General features: G+C 41.2%; 1 protein-coding gene across 1 annotated transcript; it reads left to right on the top strand.

Moving 5' to 3' along the window:
* Positions 1-664: 664 nt before the first annotated feature.
* On the top strand, positions 665-1603 carry LOC122440625 (olfactory receptor 7A17-like). Its single transcript, XM_043467104.1, has one exon. The coding sequence runs from the start codon at positions 665-667 to the stop codon at positions 1601-1603; it is 939 nt and encodes a 312-aa protein (XP_043323039.1).
* The last annotated feature ends 18059 nt before the right edge of the window (positions 1604-19662 follow it).

Raw genomic sequence — 19662 nt, 5'->3', positions numbered from 1 at the left:
CTCCCGGAGTCCACCCCATCCCATGTCCATTGAGTCACTGATGCCACCCCACCATCTCATGCTCTGTCCTCCCCTTCTCCTCCTGCCCTCAATGTTTCCCATTGTCGGGGTCTTTTCCAATGAGTCAGCTCTTCTTTGCATCAGGCAGCCAAAGTATTGGAGTTTCAGCTTCAACATCAGTCCTACCAATGAACATCCAGGACTGATCTCCTTTAGGATGGACTGGTTGGATCTCCTTGCAGTCCAAGGGACTCTCAAGAGTCTTCTCTAACACCACAGTTCAAAAGCATCAATTCTTCGGTGCTCAGCTTTTGTTATAGTCCAACTCTCACATCCATACATGACCACTGGAAAAACCATAGCCTTGAGTAGACGGACCTTTGTTGACAAAGTAATGTCTCTGCTTTTTAATATGCTATCTAGGTTGGTCATAACTTTCCTTCCAAGGAGTAAGCGTCTTTTAATTTCTTGGCTGCAATCACAATCTGCAGTGATTTTGGAGTCCAGAAAAATAAAGTCGCGTGCATTGTTTGGATGTGCCTAATTTAGTTATCCATTCATCTACTGCAGAACATCTTGCTTCCTTCTCCGTTAATTTCTTGATGGCTTCTTTTAGCTAAATTTGCACTGTTCCTGTTTCCATTTCTGCAGTTTCACTGACTACATGGGACCAGGAAACCAAACCGGTATTTCAGAATTTATCCTCCTGGGACTCTCAGAAGAAGTATTATTGCAGCCTCTCCTCTTTTGGATCTTCCTGTTCATGTACCTGGTCACCTTCATTGGGAACCTTCTCATCATCCTGGCCATTATCACCGACTCCCACCTCCACACACCCATGTATTTCTTTCTCTTCAACCTATCTTTTTCAGACATGTGTTTCACCTCTACCACCATCCCAAAGATGCTGTGGAACATCCAGACTCAGAGTCAAGTTATCACCTATGAAGGCTGCATTGTACAGATGTATTTTTTCATGCTTTTTGGGATATTAGACAACATCCTCTTGACTGTGATGGCTTATGACCGGTTTGCAGCCATCTGTCACCCACTGCAGTACATGATCATCATGAACCCTAAGTTTTGTGACCTCCTGCTTCTGACATCCTGGTTAGTGAGTGTCTTCGACTCTCTGTTACATGGCTTAATGATTTTGCGACTCTCTTTTTGCACAAAATTGGAAATTCATCACTTTTTTTGTGAACTTTATGAGGTGGTTCAGCTTGCTTGTTCTGATACTTTCCTCAATGACCTGATGATATATTTTGCAAGTGGAGTTCTGGTTATTATTCCACTCACTGGTATCCTTTTCTCTTACTCTAAGATTGTATCCTCCATTTTGAAAATTTCATCCACAAGGGGCAAGTATAAAGCATTTTCCACATGTGTGTCTCACCTCTCAACTGTCTCCTTGTTCTATGGTACAAGCCTTGGGGTGTATCTTAGCTCTGCTAGCACACAAAACTCCAGGGCAACTGCAGTAGCCTCAGTGATGTACACTGTGGTCACACCCATGCTGAATCCTTTCATCTACAGTCTTAAAAACAGAGACATAAAGCAAGCCCTTAAAACACTCTTCAGCAGAGAAACGTTCTCAGTATAAGGGAAGTATTTGTCTGAAGATAGAGACTTTTTCATGAGTAACAGTTCTCAAAACCCTAAAAGATCCTAATCATGATTAATATTATCAGTGACCAGAAAGACAATATGAAGTTTAAGTTATTTACAGAGTTCAGTTTCTTTCATTTTTCATATATTATAAGCAATGGTTTCTTCCTATATTTTCTTTAAAATTTTGATCTCTTAACATATTCTCTGGGTTTAGTGTGGGAAATAGAACCTACTGCATAAGTTTTCAGAAGTATAATATGTAATACAGGAAATGTAATGCTTAAAATAATACATGATTGATGAAGAAATTGTGTAATGCTTTCTCTACCAGATGAAAGTAACTGTACTTCATACGATCTTCTGTTGACAAGTCATCTGACATATCAGAGTCTGTACACTAATGGCCAGGGTTTGGGTTAATCTGATTTGTAACTAGATCACATCCACAATAGGAGAAGCAACTGGAGTCACCAACTGATGTATTTACAATAATCTGCATCTGCTCTCCTCCAATGACTGACAGGTAGATTGTACCCTTGTGAGAGACCAGGGCTCAGGGAACCCAGCTTAGTCATGTCCAGATTCTTGAATCACAGAAACTTTGAGATAATTGATATGTGTACATTGTCTAAGTTTTATGGGAGAATTTGTGACACTAAAATAAGGATAAGTAATACAGAGGTATAGAAAACTGGTATAATTCTTATATATTTACACAGGATGACAAAATGACCCAACACTTTGAAAAAACTTGATTATCTCTTGTAGAAATATACATATTTACAGGGTATGTGTGCCTGCTTAGTCATTCAGTCATATCTCACTCATTCTAGCCCCATGGACTTTAATCCTCCAGGCTCCCCATTCCACGGAATTTTTCAGGCAAGAATACTGGAGCTGGTGGCCATTTTCTTCTCCAGGGATTGAACTCAAGTCTGTTGCATCTCCTCTAATGGCAGGTGAATTCTTTACCACTGAGCCCCCTGGGAAGCCAACATGTTTACAGTAAGACTCAGAAATTCTGCTTCTTGTTTTTTTTCGAAGAAAATGAAAGCATATGTCCACACAAAGACTTATTCACAAACATTTATTACAAGTTTATTCATAGTAGACAAAATGGAGGAAAAACTGAAATATCCACTGATAAATAATTATAAAAAAGTTGTAGTATATTCATACAATGAAGTCTACTAAGCAATAAAAAGAAACCAACTACAGATACAAATGAAAATTTAAATGAATTCCAAAAATCTATTATGAATGAATAATGCCAGAAAGTTCCCATAATAGAAGCAATTTCTATGAAGTTATACCATAGTCAAAACCAATGCTAAGGTGATTCTAATCAGATCAGTGGTGCCTGTGCCAAAGAATGGGCTTAGGATATACTGAATATGAAGCATGAGGGATTCTTCAGAGGAGATGGAGATATCATACATCTTTTATGCAAATATTTGTGAGGACATTGCTTTAAAAATAGTTTTGAAAGACTTTGAAGGATGACAAGTGAAAACAATGGACATCCTGAAAGGTCTTCTCTGAGTGGCCAGTCTACCTGTGTCTTAAACCGTTTTCACTAGAGTAGTGTTTGTTTCCTCTTGATATCAATTTCTAGCACATAATGGAAGACATCATATCTTTTAAGGGTTGGCTTAAAGTCTGGAGGAAGTGTAAACTTGGACTCTAGGTAAAACCAACTCTGTACACATGCCTTCAGCTCCCCTGACTAGCTGGGGAGAGATGATTTACATGGGTGACATTCTACTACAGGAGACAATTCTTCCTGAAGCATAACTCTGAGAAAACAAAGAAACTTCTCCCAGGGGCCAAACCAGAATCAGGGCACACAGGATATTATTGCCTTACACCATATATGATCTCATCTAAGGGCAGAGACTAATATGGAAATATACATTGCTCCAGAATTGAAGAACCCTTGGGGAATTTGTCTAAGGGATGTTGCTCAGTCATTCATCAAGTGGTTGCTACACATTGCATTAGTCAGCTTGGGATGCTGTAACAAAATATAAGAGATTGGGCAGCCTAATTAACAGAAATTTATTTCTCACATTTCTGGAGGATGGAAGCCTGAGATCAGGTGCCAAAACAGTTGGGTTTTGGTGAGAGCACTCTTTCTGGCTTTCACGTGGTTGCTTCCTCACCGTGCCTTCAAATGGCCTTTTCATGAGAGTGGAAACACAGAGAGAGAGAGAGAGGGAGAGAGAGAAGCAAAGAGAAAGAGGAAGCTCTTTCTCTTCTTATAAGGCTACCAAGTGTATTAAATTATGACACCACAGTTATGACTTCATTTAACCTGTTGTTTTGCTGAAAGTTTTACTTTTGTTTTAGGTTCAAAGGATTTGATAACAAAATAAACCACTCACTACACACAAGTAAACAATTTCAATTTTTAAAGAAGATTATTTGATTTCAATATGCAGCCATTTAAAGAAAAAAAAAATAGAAACAATAGAGATAAGTAACAGTATGCTGCTGCTCCTGCTAAGTCGCTTCAGTCATGTCCGACCCTGTGCGACCCCATAGACGACAGCCCACCAGGCTCCCCCATCCCTGGGATTCTCCAGGCAAAAACACTGGAGTGGGTTGAAGTAACAGCATATACATCACCAAACTGGGTCAACTGACATCCAGAACTAAACAGGGCTGAAAAGTCCCTCGGGCTTCCCCTGTGGCTCAGCTGGTAAAGAAAAGTCCCTCACTGAAAGAGATCTGGAGCCCCAGTGGGGAAACTCTCCTGGGCAGTTCATCCACTCCATGGTGAGTTTTATGATTGTAGTTTTGGAGGTTCTCATTTATAATCCCAGGCTGCAAACTGATACTATCATCAGTTTGTACACAAAATGCAGCCTTGGTTTAACCATTTTGAAATTTTGTTTTCTTGTGAGTCATAAGATTTCATTAAACCTTGAGTGGTTGATTTGACCTCCAGGGGCTCAAAAATTTCACATCCCACTCTCTTTCTTATCTAAAGTGCTGGCTGACTAGCTGTGCTTGTGGGTAGGCATGGGATCCGAGCAGTGTCCAGGGAGGTCAGAAGCAAGGTTAGAGACCTGCTCTCCTGTTTCTGAAGCCTGAATAAGACTTCCTCCAATTTAATTTTCCCAAAAGCTGTATCAACTCCTAGAAGCTCTATCTCCAAATACAGTCATGTCACTTTGGGGAATTGAATTTGAACACATGAGTTTTGAGGGGACACAATTCAGTCTGTAGCACATATCTCAAGTGTGACAGGCACTGTGTTAGGAATGGAGGAATAAAAATTGTGCACTTTTGGTTGAGTGAGGGTACATAGAATTTACAATAATCACACTATAATTATTGATTATACCATTTGACTCTCAGGTGACAATCTATTCCCTCACTTAAAAGTTCATAGACACCAGATCACTCTGATTTAGAATCTTAACAATATACCTTGACTTTTATTAACATAAAAAGGAAAGGAAAGAATCAGTTCTTTGTCAAGGTAGACTGGGTTGTCGTTGTTTAGTTGCTAAACCATGTTAGATTCTTTCTGACCCCATGGACCATACCCTGCTAGGCTCCTGTGTCCATGGGATTTCCCAGGCAAGAATACTGGAATAGGTTGCCATTTTCTTCTCCAGAGGATCTTCCCAACCCACAGATTGAACCTGTGTCTCTGGTATTGGCAGGTGGTTTCTTTACCACTGAGCCACATGGGAATCCCAGACTGGGCTAGGGAATGTCTTTTAATACTATAGATAGATCACAGTCACTTATCTCTATCCAAACATTTTGGATTCTTCCCTTTTGCTTCAAGGGAGTTTTTATTTTTATTTTATTTTATTTTTTTCCCATTTATTTTTATTAGTTGGAGGCTAATTACTTTAGAATATTGTAGTGGTTTTTGCCATACATTGACATGTCAGACTGACAAGTTTCTACCTTGTCTCTTTAAACTGTGCTGAAGAAAATAGAAGAAGAAACAGAAAAAAGATCCAGCAGAGCTTCTTCCCAGTGTGTACCTCTTCCCTCTTCCCTTTCAACTAGTTATCACCCTATATTATCACTTTTGTTCTCTAATATATCCTAAATATCCCCTCCTTAGAAAGATTTTTCCTCCTCTTTTGTTATCCCCAACTGAATTCCATCCCTCTGTGATATGTTTTCACACTGATCGCTTATTTTCCATCATAGTGTAGAAAATCAGCACAGTGATTTGGATGGGTGGGTGGGGGTTGTTGGCAGTATTCTACCAAATGAACACCTTTGCTTGACCACGAACTTGGACTTTGTCATTGACTTAGATTTTCATGTTATTATTATTAAAAATATTACTATAATTCCTTGAATGTCATATGATTAACTGTAAGCCTCATGGATAACTCAACGGCATGAGTTCAGTTCAGTTGCTCAGTCATGTCTAACTGTTTGTGACCTCATGGACTGCAGCACACCAGGCCTCCCTGTCCATCACCAACTCCCAGAGCTTACTGAAACTCATGTCCGTTGAGTCGGTGATGTCATCTAACCATCTCATCCTCTGTTGTCTCCTTCTCCTCTCACCTTCAGTCTTTCTCGGTGGCATAATAGATTGTTAATGTTCACTTGCTCTCATCTTACTGAAATTACCAGATTTACCTGTGACGACCCCATGAGACTTTCCATGGCAAACATCCAATGATTGTTGCACCATGGACCCAGTCAGTGGATGGTGTTCCCTTTTATTAATGTGCACTGTCAGTTAGTTAAAAGGGTCCTCATGATAAATACACACAGTAATTCTCTCTTGGATCAGGTGAGATCAAGGACATTTCTCATCTGTTTGGGTCAGGCTCCTATAGTGTCAACTCAAGGTGTTTGATTGTGTCCTTCAAGTCTTAGAAGAAGAAATTGCATGTCATAGCCACATAAGTCAACTTTTAATGATACCCTGCATCTTGTAAGATACTCTGAGAAGTCCAGTGAGATAGGAGACATGACTCGAGCTCCCATGTACACCCTAAAGGGGAAAATCTGGCACAAGCATTTGCTTTCTTTTAATATCCTAGCAAGTAAGAATCACATCCATCAGAGAAAAAAGACCAAGGGATATTTCATTCAATGAGGTCCTATGGGAATTCACATTCATAAGTCACAAAAAAGTTACAAATGCTTTTCCTTGATATATCCAAGTCTGTCTCATCAAAGGGGATGAGAAACCACAATCATCTCGTGGAAGCTTCGTGAGTGGTTCCATCTCCTTGCTCTTTTAGGGGCAGCTTCCAATTTTGTCCACCATTCAAGGAAGTAATTGGATGGGAGAACATGGATGTTTCCATGACATTATTTGGGTGAGCCACCACATCTTCATAGGTGCTGGGGGATATGGAAGAGCACAATGGGCTATTTTCATTTGTGAATTTTAGGGGAATCGGTGGGGAAGACAATATAAGAAAAGTTTAACGATCAAGAGACTTTCTAAGAAAGATTCTTGATTTTTTGGAGGAAAGAATTTTTGGAGGAAAGACAGATTAGGGAAAAGGATGAAATCAGGTACAATGCTGACACACAGTTGGCTGTACCCAGGAGAAGGCGGACCAATTACATTCTTCTGAACATGTATGTTGATTGCTCAGTCATGTCCTACTTTTTGCAACCCCATGGATTATAGCCCGGCCAGGCTCCTCTGTCCATGGGATTCTCCAGGAAAGAATACTGGAGTGGGTAGCCATTACCGTCTTCAGGGGATCTTCCCTATCCAGGGATTGAACCCAGCTATCCTTCATCACAGGCAGATTCTTTACCATCTGAGTCACTGGAAATCTCATAAGCAACATGGAGCCAGGAAACCACACACAGGTTGCAGAATTTTTTTGTGTTTGGATTCTCAGAAGAGACAGAGCTGCAGCCTCTCCTTTTTGGGCTGTTCCTGTTCTTGTACCTGATCACCTTCTTTGGGAACCTTCTCATTATCCTGACCATTGTCTCTGGCTCCCACCTCCACACACCCATGTATTTCTTCCTCTCCAACCTATTCTTTGTAGACATTTGTTTTATCTCCACACCCATTCCAAAGATGCTGTGGAATGTCCAGATAAAGAGCAAAGCCAAACCTATGAAGACTGCCTCTGCCAGTTATACTTTTTGTTGCTCTTTTAGCTTTGGATTACTTTCTCCTAAATGCAGTGGCCCATGACTGGTTTGTAGCCATCTGTCAGCCCTTGGATTACACAGTCATCATGATCCCCAGCTCTGTGGCCTCCTGCTTCTGGTAGGCTGGTTATTAAGTGTTCTGAACTCTTTGTTAACTGGTTTACTTGTGTTGCAGCTCTCCTTCTGTGCTGACATGATAATTCCCCACTTTTTCAGAGAAAGCAATCAGGTGCTTCAACATACCTGTTCTGACAATTTTTTAAATCACCTAGTGCTGTATTTTGCATCTGGTCTGGTGAGTTTTATTTCATTCACTAGTACCTTTTCTTTTACTCTAAGATTCTTTTCTCTATGCTGAGAATTTCATCAGTTAGAAGCAAGTATAAGGCATTTTCCACCCATGGATCTCACATCTCTATTGTTTCCTTGTTCTGTGCTACAAGACTTGAGATGTAGATAAGTTCTAGAATAACCTTAAGTACCAAGGTCAGTAAAATAGCTTCAGTTATGTATACAGTGGTTACACCCTGCTGAACCTTTTATCTATAGTATGAGAAATAAGGACATAAAATGTCCTTTGATAAATCTTGCCACTTCTATCACTTTCAAAGGGCAACAGAGATGCTTGTCTTGGGGCTGGAGAGGTGCCCATGAATAAAACTAAATTTAAAAATATATATTAATAGTTTCCTTTGTAGTGCAAAAGCTTTTAAGTTTCATTAGGTCCCATTTGTTTAGTTTTGCTTTTATTTCCAATATTCTGGGAGGTGGGTCATAGAGGATCTTGCTGTGATTTATGTCGGAGAGCGTTTTGCCTATGTTCTCCTCTAGGAGTTTTATAGTTTCTGGTCTTACATTTAGATCTTTAATCCATTTTGAGTTAAGGGTGAAAAAAGACAGCCCTCAGATTGGGAGAAAATAATAGCAAATGAAGAAACAGACAAAGGATTAATCTCAAAAATATACAAGCAACTCCTGCAGCTCAATTCCAGAAAAATAAATGACCCAATCAAAAAATGGGCCAAAGAACTAAACAGACATTTCTCCAAAGAAGACATACAGATGGCTAACAAACACATGAAAAGATGCTCAACATCACTCATTATTAGAGAAATGCAAATCAAAACCACAATGAGGTACCATTACACGCCAGTCAGGATGGCTGCTATCCAAAGTCTACAAGCAATAAATGAGGGTGTGAGAAAAGGGAACCCTCTTACACTGTGGTGGGAAGTGCAAACTAAGTACAGTGCGCTATGGAAAATCATGGTGGAGATTTCTTAAAAAAATGGAAAATAAAACGCCATATCGACCCAGCAATCCACTCCTTGGGCATACAACCGAGGGAACCGATCTGACAAAGAGACACGTGCACACGTGCACCCCAATTTCATCGCAGCACTGTTTATAATAGCCAGGACATGGAAGCAACCTAGATGCCCATCAGCAGATGAATGGATAAGGAAGCTGTGTACATATACACCATGGAATATTACTCAGCCGTTAAAAAGAATTCATTTGAACCAGTCCTAATGAGATGGATGAAACTGGAGCCCCTTATACAGAGTGAAGTAAGCCATAAAGATAAAGAACATTACAGCATACTAACACATATATATGGAATTTAGAAAGATGGTAACGATAACCCTATATGCAAAACAGAAAAAGAGACACAGATGTACAGAACAGACTTGTGAACTCTGTGGGAGAAGGTGAGGGTGGGATATTTCAAAAGAACAGCATGTATACTATCTATGGTGAAACAGATCACCAGCCCAGGTGGGATGCATGAGACAAGTGCTCGGGCCTGGTGCACTGGGAAGACCCAGAGGAATCGGGTGGAGAGGGAGGTGGGAGGGGGGATCGGGATTGGGAATACATGTAAATCCATGGCTGATTCATATCAATGTATGACAAACCCACTGGAAAAAAAAATAATAATAAAAAAAAATATATTAAGATTCGGAAATCCAGATACTTCATGATTGTTTCTGTTTGTTCATGAAATTTACAAATTTTTGAAACAACATTTCATGTATTTTGTTTGATAACGACCTAGATATCTCTAAACTCTTTTCATCCTTTTCCTGCTTTCTTTTCCTAAATTTCATCCCCAATTTTAGAAACAAAGGAATTTAACTGTAATAATTTTAATTAAGTGAATTTTATTTTTTGAGTAACCTATATTTAAAATATTCATTAATTAAAAATATATAGTTGATATTTCATTTTACTTGTCAGATTAGTAATGAATGTTAAAATTTCTATAGATATATGAGAGATTGAACCTGATTTTTCATTTAGAATTGTACCATTGATTACAATGATAACATCTCATTGCATCAACTTTTTCTTTCAGTATACCTATCTTTATGCTAATTGTCTGCTAATCTAGACACGGAGTCTCTAACTTCTGTAAAGGAGAAGAGAGTACGTACACATCTTTGGCTCTCAAGTCACGTAGCACCTATGACAACCGCTCAATTCTGCCATTGTAACAGAAGTCAGCCAACAAAGCAGAAATAGACAACATGAAAACAAAGGAGCATGGTTTTAGTCAAATAAAGCCTGATTGGTAGAAAAAAGTTGTGGTTCAGGTTTGGAATGCAATCCTATTAGTTACTACCAGCTACATGTTTGCGCTGAGTTGCTCTGTATCAACTTGATTAAAAAGATTTCTAGAATCACCTCACCTCTTGTCAAAAGAGAAATTGTATGTGATTAAACAGGTGGAAGTGAAGTAACAATAATTGCTCTCTGCAGGTCTTTGCATTTGTTGAGTTGAAAGATAGATGCAAGTGTGTGATGAATTTTAGCTTGACTTCACTGTATTCTGCTCTAGTCAGCACTTCTTCCCAGCTAATGTTCCTGATGATCAGAAGTGACCTCAAGTGTATCAACAGACATTCGGCTGCAGAGCCAGAGATATGATAGATCTGCAAAATCTTCATCACAAACTCAAATTTTGCAGTCTCTCTTCAGCAGTTAGATGTTCTTTGAATAACTGGTTGGTGGTTATTTTGAAAACCACAACTCCTTTAAAATCTTCCACTCCTAGCTTTCTCTCAAATGTGTAAGGTCTAATTTCTGTAATAAATTCATAATCCCTAAATCATAGTAGTCCACGTTCTATGACTGAATGCTCACTTCTGCAATTACTGGTTTCAGAAGTGGTTTCAAAGGAATATAACTCTAGAACTGGACATCTGAAATTGGTTCTGTGTTCTGATTAAATTTAAAGGTATTCATGACTCTAGTGTGCATGTGTGGGGATGGTAGCTAAAAGAGACAGCAATATTTCACAGCATGCTATGGCAAATCTACATTAAATTAAACTTAAATTATTACTTTTATATAACTACAGATACATGCCTTTAGAAAGCGAGAATCTCAGTACCCAAGTATTTGATACCTTACAGCTTCTTAGTGAAAGAAGTATAATGTTTTGTTGGGTTATTTCTAAGGGCACAGGAGAACCTGGAGAAGGAAATATTGAACTCAGGACTTGAACTGCTTTAATTCCCAGTTCAAGTTCCAGGCAAGGAAACAGAAAGCAGAAATCCCTTAAAGCAGTGCTCTGTTACTGGAAGGATTTCAGAAATTAGTTCTACTATCAAGTATTTTGTGATGCCAAGGTATTGATTCTCATATGTACTGTGCTAATTCAGAAAATAGATAAGATGGAGAGTGATATCAGCAACATGGTGGAGTGCAAAGCTGCCTTTGCTCTCCCCGTCAATCTACAATCAGTAAAAAATACCCAGTGCAACACAAGTGTCTCTGTCCATCACATAAAGATGGTAGATAATTCACAAATTTATACTTCTAAAAGTGGGTAGACTGAAATGCATCAAAGAGGTGAAACTGAGGGAACAATGGAGGCAGTGCTTGCAATTCAAGAATCTGCATGTGATAGCTGAGCCTTCAGCCCCAGAGAACCTGACAGGATTAGGGGAGGTGGAACACAAAACTCTGGCCTCCCAATCACAAAGACACTAGTGGCCACTGGCAACTGGGTAACTTTAGTCGTGGGGCCTGGGAAACTGTTCCTCCAACTTCTGAGGTGTCTGTGACTGTGAATCGCATCTGATCCTTGCAGTAGTAGAGCCTGTGAACCTTACAACACGACACAGGAGAGGCACCTGCATGAAGCCAGCTCCCCCAGGGCAGTGGTATCTGTAAATCATGCCATCCTGAATGCAAGGGAGGGACCCACCATCCTGGTGCGAAATAACAATAGACACCACAGAAATACAAAGGATCATCAGAGAATATTAAGAACAGCAGAATACCAAGTTGGACAAATTTTTGGAGGAATATTTATGGAGGAAATGGATGAATTTTTAGAATCATGCAAACTTCCAAGACTGAATAATGAAGCAGCAGAAAAGCTGAAGAGATCAATCAATTGTACAGAGATTATGAGGGATTTCCTCCTAGCTCAGTTGGTAAAGAATCTGCCTGCAATGCAGGAAACCTGGGTTCAATTTCTGGGTTGGGAAGATCCTCTGGAGAAGGAAACGGCAACCCACTCCAGTATGCTTGCCTGGGAAATCCCATGGACAGAGGAGCCTGGTAGGCTACAGTCCATGAGGTCGCAACAGTCGGACATGACTTAGTGACTAAAACCATTACCACAGAGATTAAAACAATGATCAAGATGTTATGCCCAAACAAAAGTCCAGGACCACGTGGCATCACAGGTGAATTCTCCCAAACATTCAATGATTTAATACCTATTCAATCTTCTCCAATAAATTGAAGTGGAAGAAAAGCTTTCTAACTCACCTTATGAGCCCGACATTACCTTGATCCAAAACCAGAAAGAGCAACACACAAAAATTTAACGAAAGGCCAATATCTCTCATGAACATACATCCAAAAATCCTGAACAAAATATTAGAAGACTAAACACAGAATTCCATCAGAGAAACCATATGCCATGATCAAGTAAGATTTAATTCGGAAATGCAAGAATTTTTCTTATATCTGGAAATCGTTCAGTGTGGTGCACTACATTAATAAAGTGAAGGATAAAAAGTGATAATCTAAATAGATGCAAAAAAGCATTTGACAAGAATCAGTGCCCATTTTTGATAAAAAAATTCTTAGTCAAGTGGGTATAAAAGGGACATATTTCAGCATAATAAAGGCCATATATGACAAATCCAGAGCTGACATCATACTCAATGGTGAAAAACTGAAAGATTTTCCTCTAATATCAGGACTGGGACAAGAATGCCCTGTTTCAAATCTTATACAACATAGCTTGAAACTCTTGCCAGAGCAATTAGGCAAAAAAATTTAAAAAACCATCCAGATTGAAAAAGATGAAGTAAAACTGTCACTGTTTGTGAATGATGTGATTCTGTACATATAGAAAACCCTGAAGACATCACCAAAATTTTATTAAAAATAAAAAAAGTAAAGTTGCAAGACACAAATCAGCATACAAAAATCTGTTGTATTTCTATACACTAACAATAAGCTAGCAGAAAGAATAATTAAGAAAACAATTCCATTTCAATTGCTAAAAAAAGAATAAAGTACTTGGAAATAAATTTAACCTAGGATGTGAAAGACCTACATATTGAAACCAATAAGGCATTGTTTAAAAAAATTGTCATACAAAAAAGGAAATATATCATATGCTCATGATTGGAAGAATTACCATTGTTGAAATGTCCATGTTTTGCAAAGCAAGCTACAGATTCAAAGCAATTTCCATCAAAATCCCATGGATTTTTTTCCCCACAGAAATAGAACAAAAAATTCTAAGCTTTATACAGAAGCACAAAAGACCTCTAATAGCTAAAGCAATCCTGGGAAAACCCATCTTAACTTTCTATTCTCTTCCATTGATATGTGTATCAATTTTTCTGAAAATATTATGCTGTCTCGATTACTAGAGCCTTGTGATATACTTCGAAGTCAAGAAGTGGCATACGTCCTGGGGTTCCCTGGTGATGCTAGTGATAAAGAATCTGCCTGCCAATCCAGGAGACATGGGTTTGATCCCTGGGTTGGGAAGATCCCCTGGAGTAGGAAATGGCAACCCACTCTAGTATTCATGCCTGGAAAATTCCAAGGCAGAGGAGCCTGGCAGGCTGCATTCCATGGGGTTGCAAAAGAGTCTGACTTGACTGAGCATGGGTAGATGAATATGGTGGTGGTGGTGGTTTAGTAACTAAGTTATGTCCGACTCTTGCGACCCCATGGACTGTAGCCTGCCAGGCGCCGCTGTCCATGGGGATTCTCCAGGCGAGAATACTGAAATGGATTGTCGTTTCCTTTTCCAGATAGAGGACTATACATATATATAATTAATTAGTGACATATATGTGTGTGTGTGTGTATATATATATATATATATGTATATAATATGTGTGTGTATTAGTTTATGACAAAGGAGAAAATTAATTAACTTATGACAAAGGAGCAATTAAAGGACAATTAATTTGTTGTGTTGTTGTTCAGTTACTAAGTTGTGCTCAATTCTTTGAGACCCCAAGAACTGAAGCTTGCCAGGCTTCTTTGTCCTTCACTTCATGTTTGCAGTGAATTTAGGACTCAAGAAAAGAAAATCTGTCAGTGTTTCCACTTTCCCTTCTATTTGCTGTGAACTGATGGGACTGGGTGTCAAAATTTTAGATTTTAATGTTGAATTTTAAGCCAGCTTTTTCATGCTCCTCTTTCACCTTCATCAAGAGGCTTTTTAGTTCCTCTTCACCTTCTGCCATTCGAGTGGTATCTGCATATCTGAGGTTGTTGATATTTCTCCTGGCAATCTGATTACAGCTTGTGATTCATCCAGACTGGCGTTTCACATGATGTACTCTGCTGGTAAGTTTAATGAGCAGGATGACCATATACAGCCTTGATATATTCCTTTCCCAATTCTGAAACAGTTTTTACATATTTGGTCCTAACTGTTGCTTCTTGACCCACATATGGGTTTCTTGGGAGACAAGTAAGTTGGTCTGCTACTCCTAACTCTTTAAGAATTTTCCATGTTTGTTGTGATCCACACAAAGGCTTTGGTGTAGTCAATGAAGCAGAAGTTGATGTTTTTCTGGAACTTCCTTGCTTTCTCTATGATCCAACAAATGTTGGCAATTTGACCTCTCGTTCCTCTGCCTCTGTGAAACCCAGCTTGTACATCTGGAAGTTCTCAGTTCACAAACAGCTGAAGCCTAGACTGAAGGATTTTGAGCATAACCTTACTAGCGTGTGAAATGAACACAATTGTACAGTAGTTTGAACATTCTTTGGCAGTGCTCTTCTTTTGTATTGGAAGGAAAACTGAACTTTTCCAGTCCTGTGGCCATTGCTGAGTTTTCCAAATTTGCTACTTATTGATTGCAGCACTTTAACAGCATCAACTTTTAGAATTTTAAATAGCTCAATTGAAATACCATCACCTCCACTAGCTGTGCTCATAGCATTGCTTCCTAAAGCTCACTTGACTATTAGGGAAATGCAAATCAAAAACTCAGTGTGCATTCTCCTTATGCCCAATAAGACCACTATTATCAAAATAGCCAGAAAGAATGAGTGTTGGATTGGATGTGGAGAAAACAGAACCCTCGTACACTTTAGTGAAGCCACTATGGAAAGCAGAATGGAGATTCCTTACAAATTAAGAATAAAACTATCATATGATCCATCTATCCGATTTGGAGGTATTTATACAAAGAATATTAGAATGCTTTACCAGAAAGATAGATATATGCTCCCCTATATTAATCATGACATTATTTACAATAGCCAATACATGGAAATACCTAAGTATCCATCAGTGATTTGATTGGTAAGGAAGATGTGAGATATACATATATATATATATGCATATATATAGACACACAATGGAATATCGCCAAGCCTTAAAAAGATGATATCTTAACATTTGTGACAACAGAGATTGGTCTTGAAGATGTTATGTAAAGGGAAATAACTCATATATGTAATATAAAAAACAAATGAGCAAAATAAATGAACAATCCAAACCAAAGGGAAAAACATGTGGATACATGGAACAGAATAGTGATTGCCAGAGGGAAAGGAGTTGGGTAAAGTGAGAAATGAGTAAAGGAGATCAACAGTATGGTGATGAATAAAACAAAATTTTTGGTTGTGCTCATGCTCTAGGGTATACGGAAGTAGAAATGTAAAATCGAATACAAACCTTGTTGGGTAGTTGTGAGCATGCTGTGTAAACTCTAGAACATGTCAGTATTAAATCTTGTCCCTCAAAATCTCCCTGATGGTTTTTTCTGAAGTGAGTTCTATGAGCTTATTTAGAACTGCATGGACTGATCCAGCCATAACCTTGACCCCAGTGAAGAAAATGTTTTGGGGGCTTGCTGTAAATAATATGAAACAGGTGAGTGCCTGAGACACCCCTAGCTGATAGCTTCACTACCAATAGGCTGGGTACAACAGTAGGAGGCTATCTGATAGGCTAGGTGAATTCAATTTTTTATTTCTCCATCTCCATGAACTCTCCTGCCTTCTAGAGCTCAGAACTCCCACCACCTTATCCCAACCCTGAATTAAAGTTTCATCCAAGGCAGACTCAGGATGGTATCTTGATTGGTCTCCTTGGATCCTCAAAGCTTCGACTTGTGGTGCGGACAGAACCTCGGTATCTCCTAGGCTGTGTTACTGTCATGCCTTTCTCATCTCCAGCCACACTGAGCAGAGTAGGAGTGGATACAGCTCAAGCTGGCAAGATCAGTAATGTTTCCTCTAAGTAATGTAGAAATGGTGCCTGGGAATTCCTTTTTCTTTTTTTTAATGAAGATGATTTCATTCTCATTTGACCCGAGATTGAGGAAATACCACGTGAGCACATTAAAGAAGTTTTGGCACCGGCAGGTGTAGCTGCCCTGGGTGTTGATGCAGACGCTGTGGCCTTTACAGACTCTGGGTCTGTGCAGACATTCGTCCACATCTGCAAGGGTAAGGAGAGTGTGATGGATACCTGCAGCTGTAGACAGCTTTCCAGGCTGGGAGTTGGCCAAGTTTCTTGGTATGGAAGCATCCAGAAGGGCCCGCTTTCTCATCCCCAGTTTGTGGGGGCCTTTTCTCATTCACATGGAGGCTTCCTATGGTGATGAGCATGGTGACCCAGATGTTCTGTTGTTCCAGTGTGGCCAGAAGTGACCCAGGTCCACCCTGTCTGTGAGCTCTGGCTCCCTCAGCCTCTCCGGGAAGCTCCCAGCTGGGGTGGGGGCATCACAGCTGCATGTGTCACAGGCTAAGGATTTAGACGGACTGGGTGGGCCTTCCTGGGAACTGAGTGCAGAGGAAATGCTGTGGTTCCTGAACATGGCCCATATTGGATCACAGTGATGGACTTTGTCTGACTTCCCCAGGGCTAGTGCTGCCAACTGAGTTCTCCTTGGATCCTGCTGACCCTGGCAGGACAGCACTCTCCCGTCCATGCTAACTCTGAGACTCCAGCTCCATGGAGATGGACCAAGACCCACCCCTGAGCCAGGTTGCTCAAGAACGAGGCTTGTGGGCAGTGGCACAGAAAATGAGCATGATGGTAAAAAGCCCATGGCCAACTGGGCAGTGGGCACCAGGCTGTGCTGGACACTGGAGCTGACATCTGATCACACAGGCTTGGGGCTGTGAAAGTGCCCTTTTCTGATTCCCGTGAAGGCTTCCCCCAGGCTGGCAGCAAGTGGTGAGGATCCACAGCTGACCAAGGCTTGTGATGGATAAGAACTGGGTGGCTGGAGCAGGGAGCAGGTGTCCTTGGGTGAAGGGTGGCAGGTGTTTCTGCCATTTGGCAGTTGACCTCCGACCAGGGATGTAGACCTGTGCACCCTGCTGAGTGGGGCTCAGCCTCCACCTTCTGTCCCCACATGGTCTGGGTCATCGTGGAATCTGAGTTGATCTCAGTAGGGTGTCAGGCAATGGGCAGTGGTCCTCGATGACCTCTCTTGTCATCTGGTCCAGATGGAAGCCTCTTCATGTACCCAACTCTTCCAGTGGTTTGGGCATTGAAGTTACCCTGACATACCCCTGACACAATATCCTCCCAGGCCCCAGTCGTCAGAGCTGCCTCAGGTCCATGAACTGAAATTACTGGGGAGGGTCAGGGTGGAGCCTTGGGTGGGGAAATAGATGAAAGCTGAGCAACTGAGATGTAGGGTCAGGATGCCAGGAGTTGTCTTTCCCTGGTGGGCTTTTTATCAGGGGCACGGCCAGCTGGGAATAGTGGGCCTTTCTTTGATACTTTCTGCTCCCACATTTATGAACAGGTCAACTGTGTCCACCATGACCCAGGGGGTCTGAGAAGGCCCCAGTGAGGGCAGGTGTCCTCCCAGCAGTCACTATTGATGGTGAAGAGGACAGATACTGTTCTGGAACCCACGGTGCTGTGACCTCATTGACTATCTTGAATGTCATGCCCTCCTTTGTTTTACAAATAAGATGCCAGGTGGTGGGGGATGTTCTGAACATCCAGAAGACACCCTCTGCAGAGGTTCTGAGCTTTAGGGTTCAGAGAGGGTTGGGAGACCAGGTAGGTATACAGGATGGCCCTTTAATGCCTGAAGAAAGTGGGACAAGAAGCCCAAAGTGTAGCCCAGTTCTCCTGCCCATAGCAGACCCCACACCAGGACATGGGTAGACACATCCTCAGGAGAAGCAAAGGCTGGAATGCTGAAGTGGTGGTGCAGAGACAGTCCAGATGAGCCTGTCATAGGGCTAAGTCTTCAGGTGACAGGCTTTGCTCCAAAGCCACAGGTTGCTCTCTCAGTCAACCAGCTTGAGGTCCGCTAGGGGCCCGTCCCACCTCAGTCTTGTTCATCCATGTCTCAGTAGGGGTTGACAACAGTGGGTGGGGGACACTCACAGTCCAGAAACATGGAGTAGAATCCACGACCACCATGCGCAATTATGCAGGTTGTTCACTGCACAAGGGTGTCCAGCCAAGGCGTCAAATGAGGAAAACCAGCTCAATCTCCATTTCCCAAACACGCAGTGTTTATCTGGAGATGAGGGACCTTTATCTAATTCACATGAAGGCTTTGAATTCTGCCCAGGTCACATGTTTAGCACAACATCCACCCACAGGGGACCCTGTGAACCAGCAGAGCCTTCACACAGATGCAGGTCCCCTCATTTTTCCCACCAGGGAGGCTATGCCAGCCTCCATCTGCAGGGAGGTTGGGAAGGGGCTGAGACCAAGGTTGTGGGCTCTTCTCTCTGCAGCAGGTGGTGTCAAGGGACCCTTTTCAGAGTCCTCTGGACCCTGGGCTTAGCCACTTCCTCATCTCCCACCTTCACTCTCCTCCCCTCCCTATCCTCAGTGTTCAAGTCTAACCCTCTTCATGGACAGCTCTTGGAGTCCTGTTTGCCCCATTGCTGGCCTCCTCTTCCCCTTCCCTGCCTGTTCCCCATGGAAAGGGGGAAAAGCATGCTGTTATGTGGAGGCTAGGCTCCTCCTGTGTCTGTGGTGAGGGGCTGGGCAAACACAGCTGCTCTTGAACACCCACACTGGACACAACCCCCAAGGGCGACCATCCAGGAGAGGGTGTGTTAGATCATCATTGCCATAATTTAAAAATCCCAGTAGCCATCACTGTTTTGTGCTTTGTGATCTCATATACCTTCACAGCAATTCTATGCAGTAAGCACCATGGTTATGCATCCCCATTTTATAGCTAGGTAAGCTGGGGCACAGAGAGGTGAAGTAATTTGTCCAAGATCACACAGTTAACCAAAGGAAAAGTTACATTTGTTTTTATCTGTAATAGATAGGGACTTTTAAAAAAGAAAACATTAAGTCACAATAATATTATCACATCTCAAAAGTTAAGAAAGATGTCTGAATCAGTATCCTGGCCAGTGTCAAACTCACAGCTATCAGGTAGCAAAGCCAGGATTTGGGTCCCTGGCTCATTATGCCACCCTGCC

The sequence above is a fragment of the Cervus canadensis genome, chromosome 4 (genome assembly GCF_019320065.1).
Source record: "Cervus canadensis isolate Bull #8, Minnesota chromosome 4, ASM1932006v1, whole genome shotgun sequence".
NCBI lineage: Eukaryota > Metazoa > Chordata > Mammalia > Artiodactyla > Cervidae > Cervus > Cervus canadensis.
This window is presented reverse-complemented; position numbering and strand designations above follow the sequence as displayed.